This window comes from Choloepus didactylus, chromosome 1, assembly GCF_015220235.1.
Source record: "Choloepus didactylus isolate mChoDid1 chromosome 1, mChoDid1.pri, whole genome shotgun sequence".
Lineage (NCBI taxonomy): Eukaryota > Metazoa > Chordata > Mammalia > Pilosa > Megalonychidae > Choloepus > Choloepus didactylus.
This window is the reverse complement of record NC_051307.1, coordinates 203,732,733-203,759,468: the sequence shown is the minus strand read 5'-3', so window position 1 is coordinate 203,759,468 and position 26,736 is coordinate 203,732,733. Positions and strand designations below refer to the sequence as shown.

General features: G+C 38.7%; 1 protein-coding gene across 7 annotated transcripts in view; it reads right to left on the bottom strand.

Annotated features, from left to right (window-relative positions):
• The window catches only part of DOCK3 (dedicator of cytokinesis 3), a 639,207-nt gene that overhangs the window by 428,251 nt on the left and 184,220 nt on the right, over positions 1-26,736 (bottom strand). For all 7 annotated transcript variants that reach the window (XM_037797176.1, XM_037797183.1, XM_037797213.1 and 4 more), the window contains exon 5: positions 984-1,080. In XM_037797176.1, the coding sequence (XP_037653104.1) occupies positions 984-1,080 (97 nt within the window). The remainder of the gene's footprint in view (positions 1-983; positions 1,081-26,736) is intronic.

The window sequence follows — 26,736 nt, the reverse complement described above, 5'->3', positions numbered from 1 at the left end:
TTTCACTCTAATTATTATTCTTGTTATTTGTGTGTGTGTGCTAATGAAGGTGTCAGGGATTGATTTAGGTGATGAATGTACAACTATGTAATGGTACTGTAAACAATCGAAAGTACGATTTGTTTTGTATGACTGCGTGGTATGTGAATATATCTCAATAAAATGAAGATTTAAAAAAAAAAAAAAAAATGTCCACGTTGCAGGTTTCTCTTGAAACCCAGGCAAGGATATATGAGGCAAGGGAAAAACCCAAGGAACTCACCACCAGGTCAATCCTTAAGTCTCAAGGTCCCTGGCTAGTACACCTTCTTTTTTTCACCTTACATATTTTGTTCAGGATTCTTTCGTTGTGATCAGTGGGAAGAACAAAATAAAATGTTTACTTCCTCTTGTCCAAAAGAAACACTCTGCCACTTATTTTTAGTTTAGGTATATAATTACTGTGTGTCCTATCACCTTCTACTCTCTAAGTTTCCTGAGGATAGTGATTAGGTTTTCATTAATCTTTCTATTAACTGTTGACCTAGCAAAGTATCATGAAAGACATATTCTTTAAGATTAGTAGCTATGAAGGAAAAAAAAAATATTAGTAGCTATGAAGACCCCTAATAAAACTTTTTGGCCTTTACCCATCATCAGGTTCACAAAAGACAAAAGTTAAGTAATCCTCAAGTTTGTTCATTCATTCAGTAGACACCTATTTTATGAAAGCATCTGGAGACACAGTGATGGTGAGTATAACAGCTAAGGTCCCTGATGTTACAGAACTTACATTCAAGTGAATGGAATGGGTGGGGGTTCTGCAGACATATGAATGGTGTGTTTTCTTCACAGTGGACAAAACTCAGCCTATTATATTTCAATTACTATTAAGAAATACATTTGAAAAACTGCAAATATTCAGAAACCAAAAATGCAGAATTGGCATAGGTTAATTTTTTTCAGTTGATACAATGGAACTATAATGATCTAGAACTACTTACCACATACAATTGTTTCCATAGACTGGCCCATTCTTGTAGAGTTGCTGTAACCTCAGTCACAATAGAATCTTCAAGTGGAACCACAGTTTCATACTGCCTAGAACCAGAGCCACAATAGACAGACACATTATCATTGATAAAATCTCAGTATACTGTATGCTGTCTTTTACCAAGTATTGAACTCAAATTTTAAATTTATGCAAATATAAAGAGATGCATCTATAAAAAGAGATACATCTAATTGATTGAAGAGCCTTTTCCAATGATATATTGCAATATAGTAATTGGGCTGAAATAATGTACAAACACTTGGGTTTTACTGTATAAATCCTCAGTTTTACTTCTGTCTTAAAGCTTTTTTCTTTAAGGAAAGACCATAATACTGTTCAACTCTTTCTTAAATTACTTTAAAAAGTTCTTTCTGTCCTTTAACATTTTCAGTCATTCAAACTAGCTCACACCCTTGATATAAAAGATCTGGTAGAATAGGAAAAAAAATAGACACTAAGGTTTTAAAAATTTAATAAGATCTCTTTTTTATTGCTATTACATTTTCTTAAAAACTGGTATCAATAGAGATATTCTGAGTCTGGCAGAGGAATTCTAAACCTGGGAACAGAAAGGTGTTTGCTTTCTCTCTGCCTACCTCATAAGCAGCATCCACTATGGTGCCGGGCCCTATGCTAATTGCCAAAGACTTAGCAGTGAATAAAAATGGACAGAGATGCTATCTTCGGAGAACTCTTTGTCTGGATACAGAGTAAAATAGACAAATCATCACAATAAACAGGTATACAATGATAAATCTAAGAAGGAAATAAAAGGGTACAATGAGGACTTTTAGTTGGAGACATGATTTAAGATGAAAGGATCAGTGAAGGCTTCCCTGATGAAGTTATATTGAAACAAAGGCCCAAAAGATGAAAAAAGTCATGACAGGGAAAGTATAGAGGGGAGAGAAAGGGACCAGATGTGGGACTATCTACAGAGGAAACTATACAAGAAGTCGCTGAAACAAAAAAGAATTTCACATTTCCAATAACTGAAAGAAGAGTGATATGACTGGGGCCCAGCACTCACAAGGCATTTAATAGTAAAGATTCCAGATGTTACCATAAGTACAATGAAAAAAAAAGTTGTTGAAAGGTTGTTGAAGGCAGGGACATGACTTGATAATATATTTGTAATCGCTTTGCCAATTTTAAGGGGTAATGAAATATTTTCTGGGACTAAAGATTTTATATACTAATATGCTGAAATGATTGGAACCCATGTTCTGATTTGTTGAGAGAGAGAAACTAAGAAAGACAGAAGCCAAGAGACATTTTAGAGAAAGCCATTTTGAAACGTAACCCAAATCCATTTGGAAATGACAAGGGAAAATGTATTTCATAAAACTAGCATTGAGTAGCATTAAGTAGCATTTTTTTCCACAGGAAGATAGCTGACAAAGCATCACTATGTTCAAAAATGACTCAGTAAATTAATACTGAACATCAATGACTACACAAGTTATTTGATTATGTTTTATGGTTTTATTGTGTTTTATTTTACGTCACTTATTCCAAGTCTTTTTAAATCTAAAAGTCATCTTGGAATAATGCCAGATTGTTATCCATCTATATTAAACTTACAAGCTGATTAAAATAATAGTTTTCATCAAAGGCTTATTAAGAGTAAAGTGATACATATTTTAACTTCTGTCACCAGCAACCAAGGTAGAGATTCCCAGACTCAACTTCATCAATTATTTCAAGTAATAGTATAATAGTTTTGAAACAAATATGGCTTAATTTACTTAAAGTTTTAAAATACATTAAGTCATACTGAACTTTTTCTGAATTAAAGAAGAGCAAGCAAATGAGAAATGCCAGATCTCAGAGGAAAAACAGAAGTCATGAATTTATAACACAAAATTGAACAAAATAAGACATTATTTCTTCAAACTGCTGGATAACTGGGGATAAAAATCAATTTCTAAAGTTATTTCCATACACTTCCTCTTATGAGTACTACAGAGACAATTAGGAGATTTACTGAAACAATCAGGGAGCACACAATCTCAATAACAAAATGCATATATAAAGCACAAGTAGATGCTGTGTAACATTATGCTGGTTTGAATCTATTATGTCTCCACAAAAGCCATGTTCTTTAATGCAATCTTGTGGGGGCAGACTTATTAGTCTTTTGATTAGGGTGGAACTTTTGATTAAAGGTTTCCATGGAGATGTGACTCACCCAATTGTAGGTGACACCTTTGATTATATTATTTCCATGAATGTATTACCCTGCCCATTCAGGGTAGGTCTTGATTAGGTCACTGGAGTCCTTTTAAGAGAGCTCACATAGAGGAGAAGCTCAGAGAAGCTGAGAGACACATTTTGGAAAAAAGCTAAAATACGTAATCCACAGTTTGCCCCCAGGAGAAGCTAACAGCCAACACAGAGCCCGATGCTTGGGACGCTTGGGGACACTTGGCAATGCAGACAAAAAGACATCTGGAGATGCTAAGCTACAAGATGAAGCCCAGAGTCTGCCCTGGAGAAGCTAAGAGAGGACCCCCGGAGGCTTAGAGAGAAACGCCCTGGGAGAACAAACAAGGATGCACAGGAGATGAGAGAGAGAAACTAAGAAAGACAGAAGCCAAGAGACATTTTGGAAAAAGCCATTTTGAAACGCAACCCAGGAGCAAAGGACCAGCAGACGCCAGTCACATGCCTTCCCGGCTAACAGAGGTGTTCCAGACGCCATCATCCTTTCCTCAGTGAAGGTATCCTCTTGTTGATGCCTTAGTTTGGACACTTTTACAGCCTTAGTACTGTAAATCTGTAACCTAATAAATCCCTTTTACAAAAGCCAGTCCATTTCTGGTATTTTGCATAAGGCAGCTCTAGCAAACTGGAACAAACACCAACTATAAATTCTAGTGTTGTTCTGGAGAAAGAGGTTCAATGTAAATTGTTGCAGTCAGATAAAGCTTTATGAAGGAAGTGCAGTTTAAGCTGGTTCTTAAAGGAGGGTTGGGTTTCAAAAGGGAAAGGAGGTGGGAGAGAGCTATAGAAAAGATATAGAGAAAATAATAAGCCAGCCATATTTAAAGAAAGTTCATATTAGGAACATATGGAAGAAATGTTTGAAAAGACAATACAATATTGTCAGTGCAAGGTTCTTCCATGGAACTGCATGGAAACAGGGAGACATTATAATAAGAGTGTTATGTTTTAGTAAGGTCAATGCAGAAATTATAGATAAGCTGAACTAAAATTCGTTTGGTATTTCACAGATTAGGTCTTCAGCTATTTTAATCACTGAGATCTATGGGAATCTTACATCACTCCTATTTTAAAGTTGTAAGATTTCTGACTTACATCGACCTATACTAACCCTACCCTAAACAAATACTAATTTATTTCTCTTACACTATAATACACAATCAATATTCTGAAATTCCTTAAAATTCAGAGACAGTATTATTTACAAATACATTGCTGATAAGCCAAGTAAAATGTATTTGAACACAGAAAATATAACCAAATAAAATTAATTAATAAACTGATTGCAAGAGGAACCCTAAGTTCATATAACATGTAGAGTTTATGAGGAACAAAACTTGGCAGTTAGAAGAGAGGATCCTTTAGATCAATGGATGTTGTACAGTAACATCCATTACTAAGAGGCTAAGAGCTACATGAACTATGGGGTAAGATAATTTGGACTTAATTCCTAGTGCCTCCACTTCCTAAGCATGCTACTTTGGAAAAGTTACTTGAACTCTCAAAATCTTGCCTCTGTCATCTGAAATAAGTGGATAATTCCACCCACCAATTTGGGATTCCAAAGTGTGATGTGATGGGTGCAAAGTGTCAAATACAATACCTAGTACACAGGTATTTAATAAATGGTAGCATCTTAATATATTAAATACTACTTAATAAGTAATATAAGAGCATCTAGAATAAAGCAATGTCCAAATGAGGAGCTGCAGTTCATATTATACTTTAAAAATAAATTTTAACGAGACTTCTTGTCAAAATAGCTATAACTTCAAACTGTGACATACTCCCTCAGCTCCCAATACACAACAATAATAAATAAAAACAAATGCATATAAGGACCACACTCCACTTTGTCTAGTTTATGGATGGATGAGTAGAAAAATAGGGGAAGGAAACAAACAGACAAAGGTACCCAGTGTTCTTTTTTACTTCAATTGCTCTTTTTCACTCTAATTATTATTCTTGTTATTTTTGTGTGTGTGCTAATGAAGGTGTCAGGGATTGATTTGGTGATGAATGTACAACTATGTAATGGTACTGTAAACAATCGAAAGTACAATTTGTTTTGTATGACTGCGTGGTATGTGAATATATCTCAATAAAATGAAGATAAAAAAAAAAAAACAAACAAATGCATAAAACCAAATATATTTCTGGGGTCCAAAGTACAATGAGTATCTCAGTGGAGTAACAAGAGAACAAAGAACACAAAGCAGTGAACCTGAGTGAAATCACTAGCCTTCTAGGCTCTGGAGTCAAAGGCCAGCAATGATGACAGGGAGCTTACATTTAGGAGAAAAAGACAAGAAGTGCTCCAAATGAGACCAAAGCCAGGTTTATAGTTTGAAGCTCCCCAAAAGAAGGCCAAATTGAAGCAGCAGAAACAATTGCTATTGATCCTCACTTGAGACTATGGATTTCTGCAAGCTGCAGGACTAAAGAGATTGGGCCTAAAGCAGTCTCCTCTCAGTCAAGGGTCACTGTGAAAAGGAGCTCTAAAAAAGGGATCTAAGAGGTAACTGCACAAGCACTAGACAGTTGTGCTCAAAGGGTGAGACAGAGGGGAAGAATATAAATCTATCACTTCTGAAAACCAAAATTCTTAAACACATGAAAAATGTAACGTTCAAAGGCTTAAAAATAATTCAGCTCTTTTCAAATAAAATAAATTTTATAAAAGTTTAATAAACATTTTAAATGTTTAGGATGTTTGGATAAATGAAGGAATAACTTCCATTAAAGAAGGAAAAGGTTATAACACAAAAACAACAAATAAAATAAGAATCAATGGATATGCAAAAGAACTAAGTAAGAATCCTGAAAAAGAAAAACATTATCCATGAAAAAAGCCCTCAATAGAGATGATACATGCTGGACAGAATTCAAAAGAGAATTAGTTGAAAACAGTATTGAAGAAATCACTCTAGAATGCAGGTGTGCCGGTTTGGATAGATTATGTCCCCCACAAAAGTCATGATCTTTTAACCCAATCTTGTTGGGTGGAACCTCTTGATTGTTTCCACGGCGATGTGACTCACCCAACTGTGGGTGATACCTTTGATTAAATTATTCCACGGACGTGTGGACCCCACCCACTCAGGATGGGTCTTCTTGATTGGTTAACTGGATTACTTAAGAAAACTCAAGAGACGACACAGACACTTGGAGATGCTTAGAGACGCAGACAGAAGGAAGTCTGGAGACACTAAGCTAAGAGAAGAAGCTCAGAGCTTGCCCCAGAGAAGCTAAGAGGGGACCCCCAGATGCTTAGAGAGAAATGCCTGGGAGAAAGAAGCAAGGACACACAGAGCTGAGAGAGAGAAGCAAAGACAGAAGCCCAGAGACATTTTGGAGAAAACCATTTTGAAACACAACCCAGGAACAAAGGACCAACAGACACCAGCCACATGCCTTCCCATCAGCCGTTCTTCAGTGAAGGTATCATCTTGTTGATGCCTTAGATTGGACTCTTCTATGGCCTTAGACTGTGACTTTCTAACCTAATAAATCCCCTCTAGAAAAGTCAACTCATTTCTGGTATTTTGCATAATGGCAGAATTAGTGAACCAGAACAGCAGGTCAGAGAAAAAGAGGCTGAAAGTATGAAAAACTTAAAAGACAATGGGGAGAGGTAGAAAGATTCCAACCTACTGCTAACAGAAATCCCAGAATGAGAGAATTACAGAATTACAGGAAATTGTGATTTTTTTAAATTGCCTTGCTTCATAATCCCCTTCCTATATGTTCGGGGAAATCCCCAAATGTAGAGAGAGAGCTGCCTTCTATCATACAAGTGGAAAATGGTGGACACTTGATTTCTCAGCCTCCTCTGCAGCTAGGAGGAGCTTGGAAAAATGAAGTCTGGCCCCATCCACATCAGACTTAGAAAAGGAAACCAATTACCCAAAGAAGCAGAGACTGCAAAGAAGCCAATGTGGAAGCGACAGTAACTTTAGAGAGGCAGCAGGTCCTGTGTTTTAAGCTGATGAGAGGCAGAGAGGAGACAGAATTAAATATGGAGGTCAGGGTGAGTCTCATTGAGAAGATCTGAGAAAAGATATGAAGGAAGTGACAAAGTTAGCCAAGCACAGTGTTCCAAGCATAGGGAACAGCTTAGGCAAAAGCCTTAAGGCAGGAACCTACCTAATATGTTCAAATAAAAGCAAAGAAGCCAGCATAATCCAAGTGGAATAAGAAAGAGGGAGAGCAATAGGAGAGAAGCTTTGAGGATGACAGGGAATCAGGTCATATTTTAAATGTTTGTAAGCCATTGTAAGGACTATGGGTTTTGCTCTGAGTACAACAGGAGCCAATGGAAGGTTTTAAGCAGAGGATTAGCTGATCTAATCACATTTTTAAAGAACAGTGGCATGAATAGAAGTAAGCAGATCAATTAGAAGACACTGCAGAACCAAAGGCAAGAAACCATAATCATAGGAAGTCCCTGCTTTTCGTTCCATGCCATGAAGTGAGAATTTAGGACACTGACCTTGTTCTTCTCCCTCAAAGACGTCTAATGCTGTTCAAAAGACCCCACTAAGTCCTTCAGTTCCTCACATCTTTGGTACTCATCTTTGACAGATGACTCTCATTAACATTCCTAAACTTTCAATAGTGGGCACCCTTGTTGGCTCCCTTTCTATTCCCACCTTTTCTCTCCCCAGATGTCCTAATCATCGCTGGTGATCATAATGACAAGCTTCCTAGAGCACAAACATTTGAAATACACAATAACTAGAGGCAGAGTCTAACACTGTCTTCTTTGCTCCATCTTGGGGGAAAGTCTGGGGTTGAGTTTGTGAGAGGTTTGCTAAACAGATGCAGAATGAGGTTACAGGTAAAATAATAATAATAACAATAACAACAAAAATAATAAGATGATAGAGAGGATTGTGGGAAGATAACAGAAGAGGAAACTCCAGGAATAAGTCCCTCCACCAGAACAATCATTGGAATGCCAATAACTATCGGAATCAACTATTTTGAAACCCCAGAGTCTCGTAGAACACTATGCAGCATCCAGGGAAGAGTGGTAGGAATGGGCTGGTAAATTGGGATAAAAACTGGTTAATTTCCCTCTCCATGAATCAGCTATTATTCCTCCATCCCACAGGTCATGACAGGCAGCAGTGGGGCTCTCACCCCCAGCTCCTAGGGCAGCTTGCTAGTGCCAGGGTAGGAAATAAAGAAAAAGGTGTTCAAGATCTGGGGGTGTGCAGTCTGACTGTTGGTCACTGCTTTGATCACCTACTTCAGATTGCTGGAGACCCAGCTCTAAGAGCCGCCACTGTTACAAACCATCTCAGGCAAAAGAAGCAGAGGAGGCTTAAAGACATGACCCTTCCTCAAAAGAAAACAATTAGAGGGCTACATTTACTGGACAAGTGCTGAACCAAGAAAAGGCAGATTTAAAAAGTTATAGGAGAAGCTCCTGGTGTTCTTCCAGTCCCTTCCTCACCCTCTCCCCAGGACAGGAGGAGCTATCCAATACCCCTAATGTGGATCCCTGGCCTTGTTTCCGCTGGGAAAGACTGACCTAGCAAACTCCTCTCCTACCAAACCCACACTGTCTTGAATTTGCCCTCCAGGGAACAGGGCTTCCGACAACTAAAGCAGTGTAGGAAACAACTGAGTCCATCGGCATAGCTGCGGCAAAGGCTTACCTGATTTAAGTTCTAGATTAGAGCACCCAAGAGAGGGAGAAAGTCTCTTTCACGGGGAGTGGAGGGGACATTCAAATTCCTGTAAAAAGGGGAATTCCTAAGACTAATAGCAGCCACAAGCCTAGGCAAAGACACAGACTCAGAAAAGACATGAAGGACCATGCACTTTGCCAACTCAGGTTAACCATCTTTATGAGACGACTTAACTCTGAAGTAGCATAGGCCAACACAGAGCAAATTTGTAAAGAGTGTGAAAGGTATTTTTTGCATTGGTTTGTTTGGTTTTGTTGGCTCCTGGCACTCAAGGAAATCTCGTTCATAATAACAGCTGTATAAAACTCAAGAAACAGAAATATGAGAGACTAAATTCCAGAGTTAACACTTTAAAATACTGTTTCAGTTTGCTAATGCTGCTGGAATGCAAAACACCAGAAATGGATTGGCTTTTATAAAAGGGGATTTATTTGGTTACACAGTTACAGTCTTAAGGCCAGAAAGTGTCCAAGGTAATGCATCAACAATCGGGTACCTTCACTGGAGGACAGCCAGTGGTGTCTGGAAAATCTCTGTTAGCTGGGAAAGGACATGGCTGGCATCTGCTTGCTCCCAGGTTGCGTTTCAAAATGGCATTCTCCAAGTCTGTGTCAGCTTCCAATGGCCATCTTCAAAATGTCTCTGTAAGCTGCAGCTACTCTCTCAGCTCCTGTGCATTCTTCAAAATGTCCCTCTTGGCTGTAGCAAGTGTCTGGGCCTGTGTGGTTCTTTTAAAAGTACTCCAGTGATCCAATTACCACCCACCCTGAATGGGCAGTGTAACACCTCCATGGAAATTATCCAATCAAACGTTTCACTCACAGTTGACTGAGTCATAGCTCCATGGAAACACTCAATCAAAGGATTCAACACTAAATACATCTGCCCTCACAAGATTGGCATCAAAGAACATGGCAGTTTGGGGGACATAATATATTCAAACTGGCACAAATACTAAAATGTACAGTATTCAACAAAAGATGATGAGAGAAAGAAGGAAATGATGACCCATCCAAAGGAAGAATATAAAAATCCAGAAGACAACAAAGAATACCAGACTGTGAACATAAATTTTCATTAAAATGACTCTCAATATGATTAAAGAGAAGACAGTAAGTACACAGAAAGAACTGAAGAGCTTCAGGAAAACAAGGAATGAACAATATGAGAATCTCAATAAAGAGACATTTTAAAAAGGAGCTAAAAAGAACTATTGAACAACACAATAAATGAAATGAATAATACCCTAGAGAGCTTCAACAGCATATTGGAGTTGATGAAAGTATCAGTGAACTCAATGCCAAAAAAACTGAAATGAGTCAGGCTGTGAAGGAGTGTTGCAGTTTGCTAAAGTTTCTGTTATGCAAAATACCAGAAATGGATGGCTTTTATAAAGGGAATTTATTAGGCTACAAATTTACAGTTTTAAGGCCATAAAAGTGTCCAGCTAAGGCATCAAGAAGAGGATATCATCACTGAAGAAAGGCCGATGACATCCGGAACACCTGTCTGCTGGGAAGGCACCTGGCTGGCAACTGCTGGTACTTTGCTCTTGGGTTGCATTTCAAAATGGCTTTCTCCAAAATGTCTCTTGGCTTCTGTCTCTCTTAGCTTCTCTCAGCTCTCTGCTTGGTTCTCCTAGGGCATTTCTCTCTAAGCGTCTGGGGGTCCTCTCTTAGCTTCTCCAAGGCAAACTCTGGGCTTCATCTCTTAGCTTAGCATCTCCAAATGCCTTTCTGTCTGCATCTCCAAGCATCTGGGTCTGTGTCTCTTAAATTCTCCCAGGGGAAAATTCTGGATTTCATATCTTAGCTTCTCTCCAAAATCTCTCTCTCAGCTTCTGTGATTGTGTTCTCTCTGTGAACTACCTTAAAGTACTCCAGTGATCTAATAACTGGATGGGTGAGGTCACACTTCCATGGAAATGATCTAATCAAAAGGCCTCACCTACAACTGGGTGGATCACATCTCCATGGAAACAAGACTTCCTCAAAGATGGTGGAGTAGGTGAGGTAGATAGGCTTCTCCTCCATCAAAGTAACTAGAAAGGGGCTGGGGAACACCAGGAACCACGGTTCAAGGGTGTGACCAGCCATAGAGGCTCCCCCACAGTATGTGGAGGAGACATCTGACAAAAACAGTGGAGAGACTGCAGCTCAAGGAATGGGGTCAGTTCTTCCTGACCAGACCGCTCCCCCACCCCTGGCCAGCAGCAGCAAAACTGCCACTGGACAAGGGAGTAAGCAGCAATTCTCCACTCTGCCCACCTACCTTGACAGTCTGCTGGGGGTAGGGGGGTGGGGGGGGAGTACAACAGTGAGAAGCAACGAAGGGAGAGGTGCCACACCAGTGATCAAGAGCCCCTCCCATACCCCAGAGACTCGTGGCTGCAGGGCAGGCAAAGAACCAGCAGACGGGACCCACCTTCCACCCGCAAGATGCCCTTGAAGCCCCAGGACCGGGATTTCCCAGAGCACACACAGATCCAGTGCAATGATCGGTTCCCCACCCAGTTTGGGCTCCACCTCCCGCACAGAAGCAGTTCAGAGAGGACCTACTTGAGACCGCCACCTGCTGGTAGCTTCAGGAAACTGCACTCCAGCAAGCTGTGCCTCAAGAGGCCACCTGCTGGTAGAACTGGGAAACTGCAATCCAGCAAACCAATTATATATAAATTCTCAATTAATTCTGCACTTCCCAAAATAACTCTACAAAGACAAGCAAATGCCCCAAAGCCAGCAGAAAATTATAAAGCACATGAAGGATATAGAAGATATGGACATTTCCATGGAAACAACCTAATCAAAAGGTTCCACCCTAATCAAAGGACTAATAAGTCTACCCCAACGAGACTGCATTAAAGAACATGGCTTTTGTGGGGGGCATAACAGATTCATACCAGCACAAAAAAGAATAAAATCACACACAAAAAAACTGAAAATAGCCTAGACACCTGTGGGATACCATCAGTATATACATTATGGTACTCCTAGAGGAGAGGAAAGAGAGAAAGAGACAGAAGGAATATGCAAAGAAGTAATGACAAAAAAGCTTTCCAAACTTAGCAGAAAATGTGATCTTGCACATCCAAGAACCCCGAAGAACATCAAAAAGAATAAACTTCAAGAGAAATATGCCCCATCACATACTGATCAAACTGTCAAATGCAAAAGACAAGAAGCAAGTTCCCAAACCTGCAAGAGAAAAGCAACATGTGACATACAAGGGGGTCCCATTTAGATTAAGTGCCAGTGTCCCATCAGAAACCATGGAAGCAGCAAGGCACTGGGATGAAATACTTAAAATGATGAGAGAAAACAATTGCTAACCAAGAATTTTATATCCAGCAAGACTTTCTTTCAAAAATTAGAAAGAGATAAAGACATTCCCACGCAAACAAAAACTGAAGGTTTACTGCTGATGTACTCTTTAAGCAACGATAAGAGTCATATAGAAGGACAGGAAAGGACACTAGACAAGTATCAATGCAGCATAAAAATATAAAGACTTCCAGTAAAAATAATGATAATATGAGTAATTACAAACCTAAGTACGATTATATTGAATTTTTGTTATGTAACTCTACTTCTTTCTTCATACAAGTGCTAAAACGCAAATGTGTAAAAAGTAATGATAAGTCTATGGCTTTAGATATACAATTTATAAAGACATAATCTGTAATAAGTACAAAAAGGAGGGATGGGGGCACAGGAACAGTGTATGTGTACGTCACTGAAGGTGATATCAAATCAAATATGATTTTTATATATTAAGGATGTTAAATCTTAACCCTATGGTAAATACAAGGAAAAAATATGAAAAATACATTCAGAAAGAAATGAGGAGGAGATAAATATGGCACAACACACACAAAAAAATCAAATAAATACGAAAGTAGGCATTAAGGGAAGAATTGATGGTCAAAATAGATATAAGACTTACAAAGCCTAAATAGAAAAATGGCAGAAGAAAGTCCTAAATTATCAGCAGTGATAATTTACCCATTAAATGTAAATGGGGAGGCGGGGCAAGATGGCGGACTGGTGAACTGCATGTTTTAGTTACTCCTCCAGGAAAGTAGGTAGAAAGCCAGGAATTGCGTGGACTGGACACCACAGAGCAATCTGACTTTGGGCATACTTCATACAACACTCATGAAAATGTGGAACTGCTGAGATCAGTGAAATCTGTAAGTTTTTGCAGCCAGGGGACACGCGCCCCTCCCTGCCAGGCTCAGTCCTGTGGGAGGAGGGGCTGTCAGCTCCAGGAAGGAGAAGGGAGAACTGCAGTGGCAGCCCTTATCGGAAACTCATTCTACTGATCCAAACTCCAACCATAGATAGACTGAGACCAGACACCAGAGAATCTGAGAGCAGCCAGCCCAGCAGAGAGGAGACAGGCATAGAAAAAAAACAACACAAAAAACTCCAAAATAAAAGCAGAGGATTTTTGGAGTTCTGGTGAACATAGAAAGGGGAAGGGCAGAGCTCAGGCCCTGGGGCGCATATGCAAATCCCGAAGAAAAGCTGATCTCTCTGCCCTGTGGACCTTTCCTTAATGGCCCTGGTTACTTTGTCTCTTAGCATTTCAATAACCCATTAGATCTCTGAGGAGGGCCCTTTTTTTTTTTTTTTAATCCTTTTTTCTTTTTCTAAAACAATTACTCTAAGAAGCCCAATACAGAAAGCTTCAAAGACTTGCAATTTGGGCAGGTCAAGTCAAGAGCAGAACTAAGAGAGCTCTGAGACAAAAGGCAATAATCCAGTGGCTGAGAAAATTCACTAAACAACACAACTTCCCAAGAAAAGGGGGGTGTCCGCTCACAGCCATCATCCTGGTGGACAGGAAACACTCCTGCCCATCGCCAGCCACATAGTCCAGAGCTGCCCCAGACATCCCAGTGTGACGGAAGTGCTTCAAATAACAGGCACACACCACAAAACTGGGCGTGGACATTAGCCTTCCCTGCAACCTCGGCTGATTGTCCCAGAGTTGGGAAGGTGGAGCAGTGTGAATTAACAAAGCCCCATTCAGCCATCATTTCAGCAGACTGGGAGCCTCCCTACACAGCCCAGCAGCCCAGAACTGCCCTGGGGGGACGGCACTCACCTGTGACATAGCACAGTCATCCCTCAACAGAGGACCCGGGGTGCATGGCCTGGAAGAGGGGCCCACTTGCAAGTCTCAGGAGCCATACGCCAATACCAAGGACTTGTGGGTCAGTGGCAGAGACAAACTGTGGCAGGACTGAACTGAAGGATTAGACTATTGCAGCAGCATTAAAACTCTAGGATCACCAGGGAGATTTGATTGTTAGAGCCACCCCCCCTCCCTGACTGCCCAGAAACACGCCCCATATACAGGGCAGGCAACACCAACTACACACGCAAGCTTGGCACACCAATTGGACCCCACAAGACTCACTCCCCCACTCACCAAAAAGGCTAAGCAGGGGAGAACTGGCTTGTGGAGAACAGGTGGCTCGTGGACGCCACCTGCTGGTTAGTTAGAGAAAGTGTACCCCACGAAGCTGCAGATCTGATAAATTAGAGATAAGGACTTCAATTGGTTTACAAATCCTAAAAGAACCCTATCAAGTTCAGCAAATGCCACGAGGCCAAAAACAACAGAAAATTATAAAGCATATGAAAAAACCAGACGATATGGATAACCCAAGCCCAAGCACCCAAATCAAAAGATCAGAAGAGACACAGCACCTAGAGCAGCTACTCAAAGAACTAAAGATGAACAATGAGACCATAGTACGGGAGACAAAGGAAATCAAGAAGACCCTAGAAGAGCATAAAGAAGACATTGCAAGACTAAATAAAAAAATGGATGATCTTATGGAAATTAAAGAAACTGTTGACCAAATTAAAAAGATCCTGGACACTCATAGTACAAGACTAGAGGAAGCTGAACAACGAATCAGTGACCTGGAAGATGACAGAATGGAAAATGAAAGCATAAAAGAAAGAATGTGGAAAAAAATTGAAAACATCGAAATGGACCTCAGGGATATGATAGATGATATGAAACGTCCAAATATAAGACTCATTGGTGTCCCAGAAGGGGAAGAAAAGGAATGTAAATGGATTAAACTCCCCAATTACAAGATACAGATTCGCAGAATGGATCAAAAAAAATGAACCATCAATATGTTGCATACAAGAGACTCATCTTAGACACAGGGACACAAAGAAACTGAAAGTAAAAGGATGGAAAAAAATATTTCCTGCAAGCTACAGCCAAAAGAAAGCAGGTGCAGCAATATTAATCTCAGATAAAATAGACTTCAAATGCAGGGATGTTTTGAGAGACAAAGAAGGCCACTACATACTAATAAAAGGGGCAATTCAGCAAGAAGAAATAACAATCGTAAATGTCTATGCACCCAATCAAGGTGCCACAAAATACCTGAGAGAAACACTGGCAAAACTAAAGGAAGCAATTGATGTTTCCATGATAATTGTGGGAGACTTCAACACATCACTCTCTCCTATAGATAGATCAACCAGACAGAAGACCATTAAGGAATTTGAAAACCTAAACAATCTGATAAATGAATTAGATTTAACAGACATATACAGGACATTACATCCCAAATCACCAGGATACACATACTTTTCTAGTGCTCATGGAACTTTCTCCAGAATAGATCATACGCTGGGACATAAAACAAGCCTCAATAAATTTTAAAACATTGAAATTATTCAAAGCACATTCTCTGACCACAAGGGAATACAATTAGAAGTCAATAACCATCAGAGACTTAGAAAATTCACAAATACCTGGAGGTTAAACAACACACTCCTAAACAATCAGCGGGTTAAAGAAGAAATAGCAAGAGAAATTGCTAAACATATAGAGACGAATGAAAATGAGAACACAACATACCAAAACCTATGGGATGCAGCAAAAGCAGTGCTAAGGGGGAAATTTATAGCACTAAACGCATATATTAAAAAGGAAGAAAGAGCCAAAATCAAAGAACTAATGGATCAACTGAAGAAGCAAGAAAATGAACAGCAAACCAATCCTAAACCAAGTAGAACAAAAGAAATAACAAGGATTAAAGCAGAAATAAATGACATAGAGAACAAAAAAACAATAGAGAGGATAAATATCACCAAAAGTTGGTTCTTTGAGAAGATCAACAAGATTGACAAGCCCCTAGCTAGACTGACAAAATCAAAAAGAGAGAAGACCCATATAAACAAAATAATGAATGAAAAAGGTGACATAACTGCAGATCCTGAAGAAATTAAAAAAACTATAAGAGGATATTATGAACAACTGTATGGCAACAAACTGAATAATGTAGAAGAAATGGACAATTTCCTGGAAACATATGAACAACCTAGACTGACCAGAGAAGAAATAGAAGACCTCAACCAACCCATCACAAGCAAAGAGATCCAATCAGTCATCAAAAATCTTCCCACAAATGCATGCCCAGGGCCAGATGGCTTCACAGGGGAATTCTACCAAACTTTCCAGAAAGAACTGACACCAATATTACTCAAACTCTTTCAAAACATTGAAGAAAATGGAACACTACCTAACTCATTTTATGAAGCTAACATCAATCTAATACCAAAACCAGGCAAAGATGCTACAAAAAAGGAAAACTACCGGCCAATCTCCCTAATGAATATAGATGCAAAAATCCTCAACAAAATACTTGCAAATCGAATCCAAAGACACATTAAAAAAATCATACACCATGACCAAGTGGGGTTCATTCCAGGCATGCAAGGATGGTTCAACATAAGAAAATCAATCAATGTATTACAACACATTAACAAGTCAAAAGGGAAAAATCAATTGATCATCTCAATAGATGCTGAAAAAGCATTTGACAAAATCCAACATCCCTTTTTGATAAAAACACTTCAAAAGGTAGGAATTGAAGGAAACTTCCTCAACATGATAAAGAGCATATATGAAAAACCCACAGCCAGCATAGTACTCAATGGTGAGAGACTGAAAGCCTTCCCTCTAAGATCAGGAACAAGACAAGGATGCCCGCTGTCACCACTGTTATTCAACATTGTGCTGGAAGTGCTAGCCAGGGCAATCCGGCAAGACAAAGAAATAAAAGGCATCCAAATTGGTAAAGAAGAAGTAAAACTGTCATTGTTTGCAGATGATATGATCTTATATCTAGAAAACCCTGAGAAATCGACGATACAGCTACTAGAGCTAATAAACAAATTTAGCAAAGTAGCGGCATACAAGGTTAATGCACATAAGTCAGTAATGTTTCTATATGCTAGAAATGAACAAACTGAAGAGACGCTCAAGAAAAAGATACCATTTTCAATAGCAACTAAAAAAATCAAGTACCTAGGAATAAACTTAACCAAAGATGTAAAAGACCTATACAAAGAAAACTACATAACTCTACTAAAAGAAATAGAAGGGGACCTTAAAAGATGGAAAAATATTCCATGTTCATGGATAGGAAGGCTAAATGTCATTAAGATGTCAATTCTACCCAAACTCATCTACAGATTCAATGCAATCCCAATCAAAATTCCAACAACCTACTTTGCAGACTTGGAAAAGCTAGTTATCAAATTTATTTGGAAAGGGAAGATGCCTCGAATTGCTAAAGACACTCTAAAAGAGAAAAACGAAGTGGGAGGACTTACACTCCCTGACTTTGAAGCTTATTATAAAGCCACAGTTGCCAAAACAGCATGGTACTGGCACAAAGATAGACATATAGATCAATGGAATTGAATTGAGAATTCAGAGATAGACCCTCAGATCTATAGCCGACTGATCTTTGATAAGGCCCCCAAAGTCACTGAACTGAGTCATAATGGTCTTTTCAACAAATGGGGCTGGGAGAGTTGGATATCCATATCCAAAAGAATGAAAGAGGACCCCTACCTCACCCCCTACACAAAAATTAACTCAAAATGGACCAAAGATCTCAATATAAAAGAAAGTACCATAAAACTCCTAGAAGATAATGTAGGAAAACATCTTCAAGATCTTGTATTAGGCGGCCACTTCCTAGACTTTACACCCAAAGCACAAGCAACAAAAGAGCAAATAGATAAATGGGAACTCCTCAAGCTTAGAAGTTTCTGCACCTCAAAGGAATTTCTCAAAAAGGTAAAGAGGCAGCCAACTCAATGGGAAAAAATTTTTGGAAACCATGTATCTCACAAAAGACTGATATCTTGCATATATAAAGAAATCCTACAACTCAATGACAATAGTACAGTCAGCCCAATTATAAAATGGGCAAAAGATATGAAAAGACAGTTCTCTGAAGAGGAAATACAAATGGCCAAGAAACACATGAAAAAATGTTCAGCTTCACTAGCTATTAGAGAGATGCAAATTAAGACCACAATGAGATACCATCTAACACTGGTTAGAATGGCTGCCATTAAACAAACAGAAAACTACAAATGCTGGAGGGGATGTAGAGAAATTGGAACTCTTATTCATTGTTGGTGGGACTGTATAATGGTTCAGCCACTCTGGAAGTCAGTCTGGCAGTTCCTTAGAAAACTAGATATAAAGTTACCATTCGATCCAGCGATTGCACTTCTCGGTATATACCCAGAAGATCGGAAAGCGGTGACACGAACAGATATCTGCACGCCAATGTTCATAGCAGCATTATTCACAATTGCCAAGAGATGGAAACAACCCAAATGTCCTTCAACAGATGAGTGGATAAATAAAATGTGGTATATACACACGATGGAATAGTACACGGCAGTTAGAAGGAACGACCTCGTGAAACATATGACAACATGGATGAACCTTGAAGACATAATGCTGAGCGAAATAAGCCAGGCACAAAAAGAGAAATATTATATGCTACCACTAATGTGAACTTTGAAAAATGTAAAACAAATGGTTTATAATGTAGAATGTAGGGGAACTAGCAGTAGAGAGCAATTAAGGAAGGGGGAACAATAATCCAAGAACAGATAAGCTATTTAACGTTCTGGGGATGCCCAGGAATGACTATGGTCTGTTAATTTCTGATGGATATAGTAGGAACAAGTTCACAGAAATGTTGCTATATTAGGTAACTTTCTTGGGGTAAAGTAGGAACATGTTGGAAGTTAAGCAGTTATCTTAGGTTCGTTGTCTTTTTCTTACTCCCTTGTTATGGTCTCTTTGAAATGTTCTTTTATTGTATGTTTGTTTTCTTTTTAACTTTTTTTTCATACAGTTGATTTAAAAAAGAAGGGAAAGTTAAAAAAAAAAAAAAAAGAAAAACAAGGAAAAAAAATATGTAGTGCCCCCTTGAGGAGCCTGTGGAGAATGCAGGGGTATTAGCCTACCCCACCTCGATGGTTGCTAACATGACCACAGACATAGGGGACTGGTGGTTGGATGGGTTGAGCCCTCTACCATAAGTTTTACCCTTGGGAAGACGGTTGCTGCAAAGGAGAGGCTAGGCCTCCCTATGGTTGTGCCTAAGAGCCTCCTCCCGAATGCCTCTTTGTTGCTCAGATGTGGCCCTCTCTCTCTGGCTAAGCCAACTTGAAAGGTGAAATCACTGCCCTCCCCCCTACGTGGGATCAGACACCCAGGGGACTGAATCTCCCTGGCAACGTGGAATATGACTCCCGGGGAGGAATGTAGACCCGGCATCGTGGGACAGAGAACATCTTCTTGACCAAAAGGGGGATGTGAAAGGAAATGAAATAAGCTTCAGTGGCAGAGAGATTCCAAAAGGAGCCGAGAGGTCACTCTGGTGGGCACTCTTACGCACACTTTAGACAACCCTTTTTAGGTTCTAAAGAATTGGGGTAGCTGGTGGTGGATACCTGAAACTATCAAACTACAACCCAGAACCCATGAATCTCGAAGACAGTTGTATAAAAATGTAGCTTATGAGGGGTGACAATGGGATTGGGAAAGCCATAAGGACCACACTCCCCTTTGTCTAGTTTATGGATGGATGAGCAGAAAAATAGGGGAAGGAAACAGACAGACAAAGGTACCCAGTGTTCTTTTTTACTTCAATTGCTCTTTTTCACTCTAATTATTATTCTTGTTATTTTTGTGTGTGTGCTAATGAAGGTGTCAGGGATTGATTTAGGTGATGAATGTACAACTGTGTAATGGTACTGTAAACAATCGAAAGTACGATTTGTTTTGTATGACTGCATGGTATGTGAATATATCTCAATAAAATGAAGATTAAAAAAAATGTAAATGGGTTAAACACTCTAGTCAAAAAGCAGAGATTGGCAGAATGGATAAAAAAGCATGACCCAACTATATGCTATCTGCAAGAGACTGATCTTAAATTTAAAGATACAAGTAAGCTGAAAGTGAAATGGTGGAAAAAATAGACCATGCAAGTGGTAACCAAAAGACAGATGCAGTAGCTATACTAATATGAGATAAAATAGACTTCAGACAAAAACTGTTACAAGGAATAAAGAAGATCATTATATACTGATAAATGGATCAATTCAATAAGAAAATATAACAAGTATAAATATACATGCACATAAGAGCAGAGCCCCAAAATATGTGAAGCAAATATTTACATATTTGAAGGCAGATACAGAAAGCTTGACATTAATATTAATAGCAGGAGATTTCAATACACCACTTTCAATACCAGCTAGAACATCTACACAGATCAATAAAATAATGGAAGGCTTGAATGATACACTAAACCAATTAGACCTAACAGACATATATAGAACACTTCACCCAACATCAGCAGTTTACACATTCTTCTCTAATGCATATGGATCATTCTCCAAGATGGACTATACAGTAGGTCAAAACAAGACTCAATAAACTCAAAGATACTGTAATCAGACAAAGCATCTTTTCAGACCACAATGGAATGATGCTGAAAATGGACAGCAAAGGGAGGAAATGCAAAATTCACAAATACATGCAAATTGAACAACATACTCCTAAGCAATCGATGGGTCAAAGAAGAAATCAAGAGGGAAATTAGGAAATACCTTGATGAAAAAGAAATGAAAACAGAAGTACCAAAAGTTTAGGGATACAGGAAAGGCAGTACTGAGAGGGAAATTTGTAGCTCTAAATGCTTAAAGAAGAAGAAAGAGTTCAAATTAGAGAACTAACCAGAAAACTGGTAGAACTAGAAAAAGAAAAGCAAAATAAGCCCAAAGAGAAAAGAAGGAAAGAAATAACAAAGATTAGAGCAGAGATCAACAAAAAAGAGAATAAAACACTTTAGAGAGAATCAACAAAACCAAAAGTTGGTTCTTTGAAAAGACCAACAAAATTAGCAAGCTATCTATAATGACAAAGAAAAAAAGAGGAAAGATACAAATAACTATAATCAGAAATGAAAAGGCAACATTACTACTGATTCTAAAGAAAAAGTACTATTAGAGGATAATATGAACTGTATGCCAATAAATTAGATAGCCTAGATGAAATAGAAAATTCCTAGAAACAAACTAACTACGGTGACAAAAAGAAAGAGAATATCTCAACAGACCAATAACTAGAAACATACTGAATAGGTAATCAAAAACCTCCCCACAAAGAAAATACCAGGACCATATGGCTTCAGGGAAATTTTAGCAAGCATTCCAAGAAGAATTAACACTGATACCACTTGAATTCTTCCAAAAAACTGAGAAAGGAAAACTCCCTAACTCATCCTATGACACCAACATCACCCTCATACCAAAGCCATATAAAGATATCATAACAGAAAGAAAATTACAAATCAATATATCTTATTTTTAAAAGGTGCAAAAATCCTCAACTAAATACTAGCAAACAAAATCCAACAATATCTTAAAAGAATCACACTCCATGATCCCACCAAGTGGGATTTGTCCCAGGTATGCCACCTGGTGGTTTAACCTAGGAAAATCGATTAATGTAAAACACCATATTAACAGAACAAAGGAAAAAAATCATGATAATCTCAACTGATGCAGAAAAGGCATGTAACAAATTCCAGAACCTGTCTTGATAAAAAAAAAAAAAAAAAACCACTTAGAAAACCAGGAATAGAAGGAAATTTCCTCAACATGATAAAGAGCATATATGAAAAAAGCACAGCTAACTTCTCACTTAACGGTGAAAGACTGAAAACTTTCCCTCTAAGGTCAGGAACAAGAAAAGGATTCCCACTGTCACCACTCTTATTCAACAGTGTATTGGAAGTTCTTGCCAGAGCAATTAGGCAAGAAAAGGAAATAAAAGGCATTCAAACTAGAGAGAAAGAAGTAAAACATCCTCTATTTGCAGATGACATGATCCTATAAATAGAAAGTCCCAACAAAACTACAACAAAGCTACTAGAGCTAGTAAATAAATTCAGCAAAGTGGCAGGGTACAAGATCAACATGCAAAAATCAGTAGTGTTTTTATGCACTAGTAATAAACAATCTGAAGAGGAAATCAAGCAAAATTCCATTTACAATAGCAATTAAAAGAAAAATACCGAGGAATAAATCTAAGCAAGAATGTAAAGGACCTGTATAAGAAAACTACAAAACATTGCTAAAAGAAATCAAAGAACACCTAAATAAACTGAAGGACATTCTGTGTTTATGCACTGAAAGACTAAATATTGTCCACACAATTCTACACAAAATAATTTACAGATTCAATACAACCCCAACAAAAATTCCAACAACCATCTCTGCAGAAATGGAAAAACCAATCACCAAATTTATATAGAAGGGTAAGGGACCCTGAATAGCTAAAACCATTTTGAAAAAGAAGAATGAAATTGGAGGACTCATACTTCTTGATTTCAAAACTTACTACAAAAACAGAGTAATCAAAACAGCATGACATTGGCACAAGGATAAGAGATATATAGACAAATGGAACCAAACTGACAGTTCAGAAATCTACTCTCACTTCACTGGCTAACTGATTCTTGACAAGGTTGTCAAGTCCACTCAACAGGAAAAGAACATTCTTCTCGAAAGACAGTGCTGGGAGGCAAGGCAAGATGGCGGCATAAGGAGGTGTGGAATTTAGTTAGTTCTCTGGCCAAGTAGCATATAGCCAGAAACAACTAGTAAATGGTCTGGAACAACTGTTGGGGGATATCTGTAACCAGACACACATCCTATATCATTCTGGAATGGATGGAATGGCCAAGATTGCAGCAGAAGAACTGTTAAGTAAAGCTACCCAAACAGCGGAGCTGGTGCCCCTCCCCCACTGGCACAGCAGGCTGAGATGAAACACTTTCTGGTGTGAAAAAGAAGCAGTCTACTAAGAGGAAGGGAAGGTAGCTCAACCAAGCTCCAACTGTAGTTTCAGTTAATGAATTTGGACTACTGAATACAAGCTACAAGCACAGATAAACCCAGAGCAAGCAGGAAAGAAACTGAGGTTTCTCCTGGCAGAGAGGAAGCAGAGCTGATGGGAAAAAAAATACATAAATAAAAACAGAGGCTTTTGGAGTCAGCTGAGTTCAGAATACTGGAAATGGGTTGTATGCCAAGAAAAGGGGAAAACAGAACCAGGTACCAACTCTGGTTCTTAACTGGGGGGCTGGGGACTGGCTCTGAAAAGGGGATTTCTTTCCTTTTTCCTTTCTAGGAAGCTCATTAGAGAAAGCCTCAGGCATTTTCAATTGTCAGTGCTGACCCAGGAAAGGATGAAGTTCAGATAGTTACAGAGAAAAAGAAAGAAGTCAAATATGGGAGATAAATCCCTAAAGGGCTTATCTTGCCTAAGAAGAGGGGAAGGCTGGGCCCAGCTCAAGTGGCTGCCCTCAAGTGGGAGTGAAATTTGAGAGTTAAAATAGAGAACACAGGTTACCAGGAGATAGAAAGAGGTTAGAAATTGGGCATTTGATGCTGAAGAAGTACATGAGGGTAAACAGGATTGATTGTATAGATCCAGAAATGGATAGCATAATACTGTAATGGTAGCACATTTTAAATACTCTAAAAAAAATGAATGTGAGTACAGTTGAAAGAGGAAGGCTAGGCGCATGCATGACACCAGAAGGAAAGACAGAAGATAAAGACTTGGATTGTTTAACTTAGTGAAACAAATGTGGTCAATGATGGTGATTAAATGTACAAATATAAGGATGTTTTTACAAGATGGAGAACAAATGAACGTCAACATTGCAAGATGTTGAAAATTGGATCATACAAAGGAAAAAAGTACCATCAATGCAAACTAGAGTCTATAGTTAACGGTAACATCGTAAGATGCTTCCATTAATTGTAACAAAGGCAATATACCAAAGCTAAATGTCTACAAGAGGGGGTTATAAGGGAGCGATATGGATTCTTGCTGGTGGTAGTGTTGTCTCACCTTTTCACTGTATTTTACTTTATTTTTATTTTTCTTAGTTTATATTTTTATTCTTCAATTTTTTCTCCTTTTCCTCTTTGTGGAAGAAATGGAAATGTCCTCATTTAGGTTGTAGAGGTGAATGCATAATTATGAGACTATACCAGGAATCACTGATTGTTTACTTACAATGGATTGTACGGTGTATGAATAAAACTGTTTACAAAATAGATACACAAGTGCTGGAGAAAATGTACAGAGAAGAATGTACCTATTCACTGCTGGTAGGGAAGTAGAATGGTTCAGCTCATCTGGAGGGCAGTGTGGTGGTTCCACAGGAAGCTAACTATGGGGTTGCCATATGGTCCTGCAACCCCATTATTAGGTTATATACCTGAAAGAACTAAGGGCAGGGATATGAATGGACACTGCACACTGGTGTTTATGGCAGCAGTAATCATGATTCACAATGAATGGAGATGACCTAAGGGTATATCAACCAATAAACAGAGTGGCAAACTGTGGGGTATACATTCAATGGACTATTGAGCAGCGGCAAGAAGAAATGAAGTTGTGACGTATGCAACTAGGTGAATGGACCTTGAGGACAGTATGTTGAATGAAATAAGCCAGAATCGAAAAGGTAAACATTACAACGCCTCACTAATACAGACTAACACTAATATGCAACTCTGAGAATTGAATTTGAGAGCATATGTCATCAGGGGAAGGCTTATGGTAAAGGTTCATAGATTGTAAGCTCCTGCAGCAGTCACATTTATTCATGTAATGGTTGTTTCTAAATCCTGAGATGATGAGCTATTTGTGTATAACCTGGTTGGTCCCTGGAACTTCAGGTATCTGTGTGACACCTGAGACTCAGAGCTAGAGTTTGGCAGCTATGAAAATCAGTATTACCCTACACAGCAAATGTTAAAGAAACTGAAAAAGAGATCAGACTTTAATTAGAGATATGAACAAAATGGACTTGGTTAAGACTAAGGTAAACCAGACTAAAGGGAAAAGGTTGATATTGACTGTGTTTTAAAACTTAAACTTCTATCTGAGACCAAAGGAATTTATGTTTATTTGGTGGAAAATCTATATAATGCTATATAATTTAATTTGTATGGTCAGTTTATTCAAATGCCATAATTACATGGATCTTGATCTGATTGGTTTGTACAGGTTAGCATGAAGCCTGGCTACATCCCAGAGTAACGTGGGCAGAGAATAAAAATGTATTTGCAAAGCCCCCCTTGAGGGACTGGGGAGAGACTGGAAATATTAAACTTTCCCACCTGGGAAATTCCTGATATTCTCACAAGCATTGAGGACTACCATGGTAGTAGGCCAAACCCTCAATCTTGGGGCTTGCCCTTATGAAGCTTGTTACTGAAAAGGAGAGGCTAAGACTACTTATAATTGTGCCTAAAAGTCACCCCCAGAGAACCTCTTTCATTGCTCAGTTGTACCCTCTCTCTCTAGACCAACACTGCAGGTAAACTCACTGCCCTCCCCCGACCTATAACATGACTCCCCAGGGTGTAAACCTCCCTGGCAATGTATGACATGACTCGGGGGGATGAGCCTGGACCCAGCATCGATGGATTGAGAAAGCCTCCTTGACGAAAAAGGGGGAGAGTAATGAAGCAAAATACAATTTCAGGGGCTGAGAGATTTCAAATGGAGTCGAGGGGTCATTCTGGAGAGGCCATTAGGTGCACTTTACAGATAGCCCTTTTTAGTTATTAAGTGTATTAGCATAGCTAGAAGCAAATACCTGAAACTGTTGAACTGCAATCCAGTATCTTTGATTTCTGAAGATGATCACATCACTATATAGCTTATATGGTGTGACTGTTATGATTGGGAAAACAACTATGGCTCACACTCCCTTTATCCAGTATATGGACAGATGTGCAGAAAAAAAGGGGACAAAAAGTAAATAAATAATAGGGGGGAAAAGGAGTATGAGATGTTTTGGATGTTCTTTTATACTTTTATTTTTATTCTTATGTTCATTTTTCTTTACTGGAATAATGAAAATGTTCAAAAAATTAATTGTGGTGATGAATGCACAACCATATGATGATACTGTGAACAACTGATTGTACACTTTGGATGACTGTATGGTATGTGAATATATCTCAATAAAATTTCATTAAAAAAAAGATGGTGCTGGGAAAAATGGATGTCCATATGCAAAAGAATGAAAGTGGACCCATATCCCACACCATACACAAAAATCAACTCAAAATTTATCAAAGATCTAACTACAAGAACCAGAAATACCTAAGTCCTAGAAGAAAACATAGGAAAGTTTCTTCATGGCCTTGTGTTAGGCAACGGTTTCTTAAATTTTACACTCAAAGCACAAGAAACCAAAAAAATAGAGAAATAGCACCTCATCAAAATTAAAAATTTGTGCATTTCAAAGCCTCTACCATGAAAGTAAAACAACAACATAGGCAATGGGAGAAATACACTGAAACCACATTTCCAACA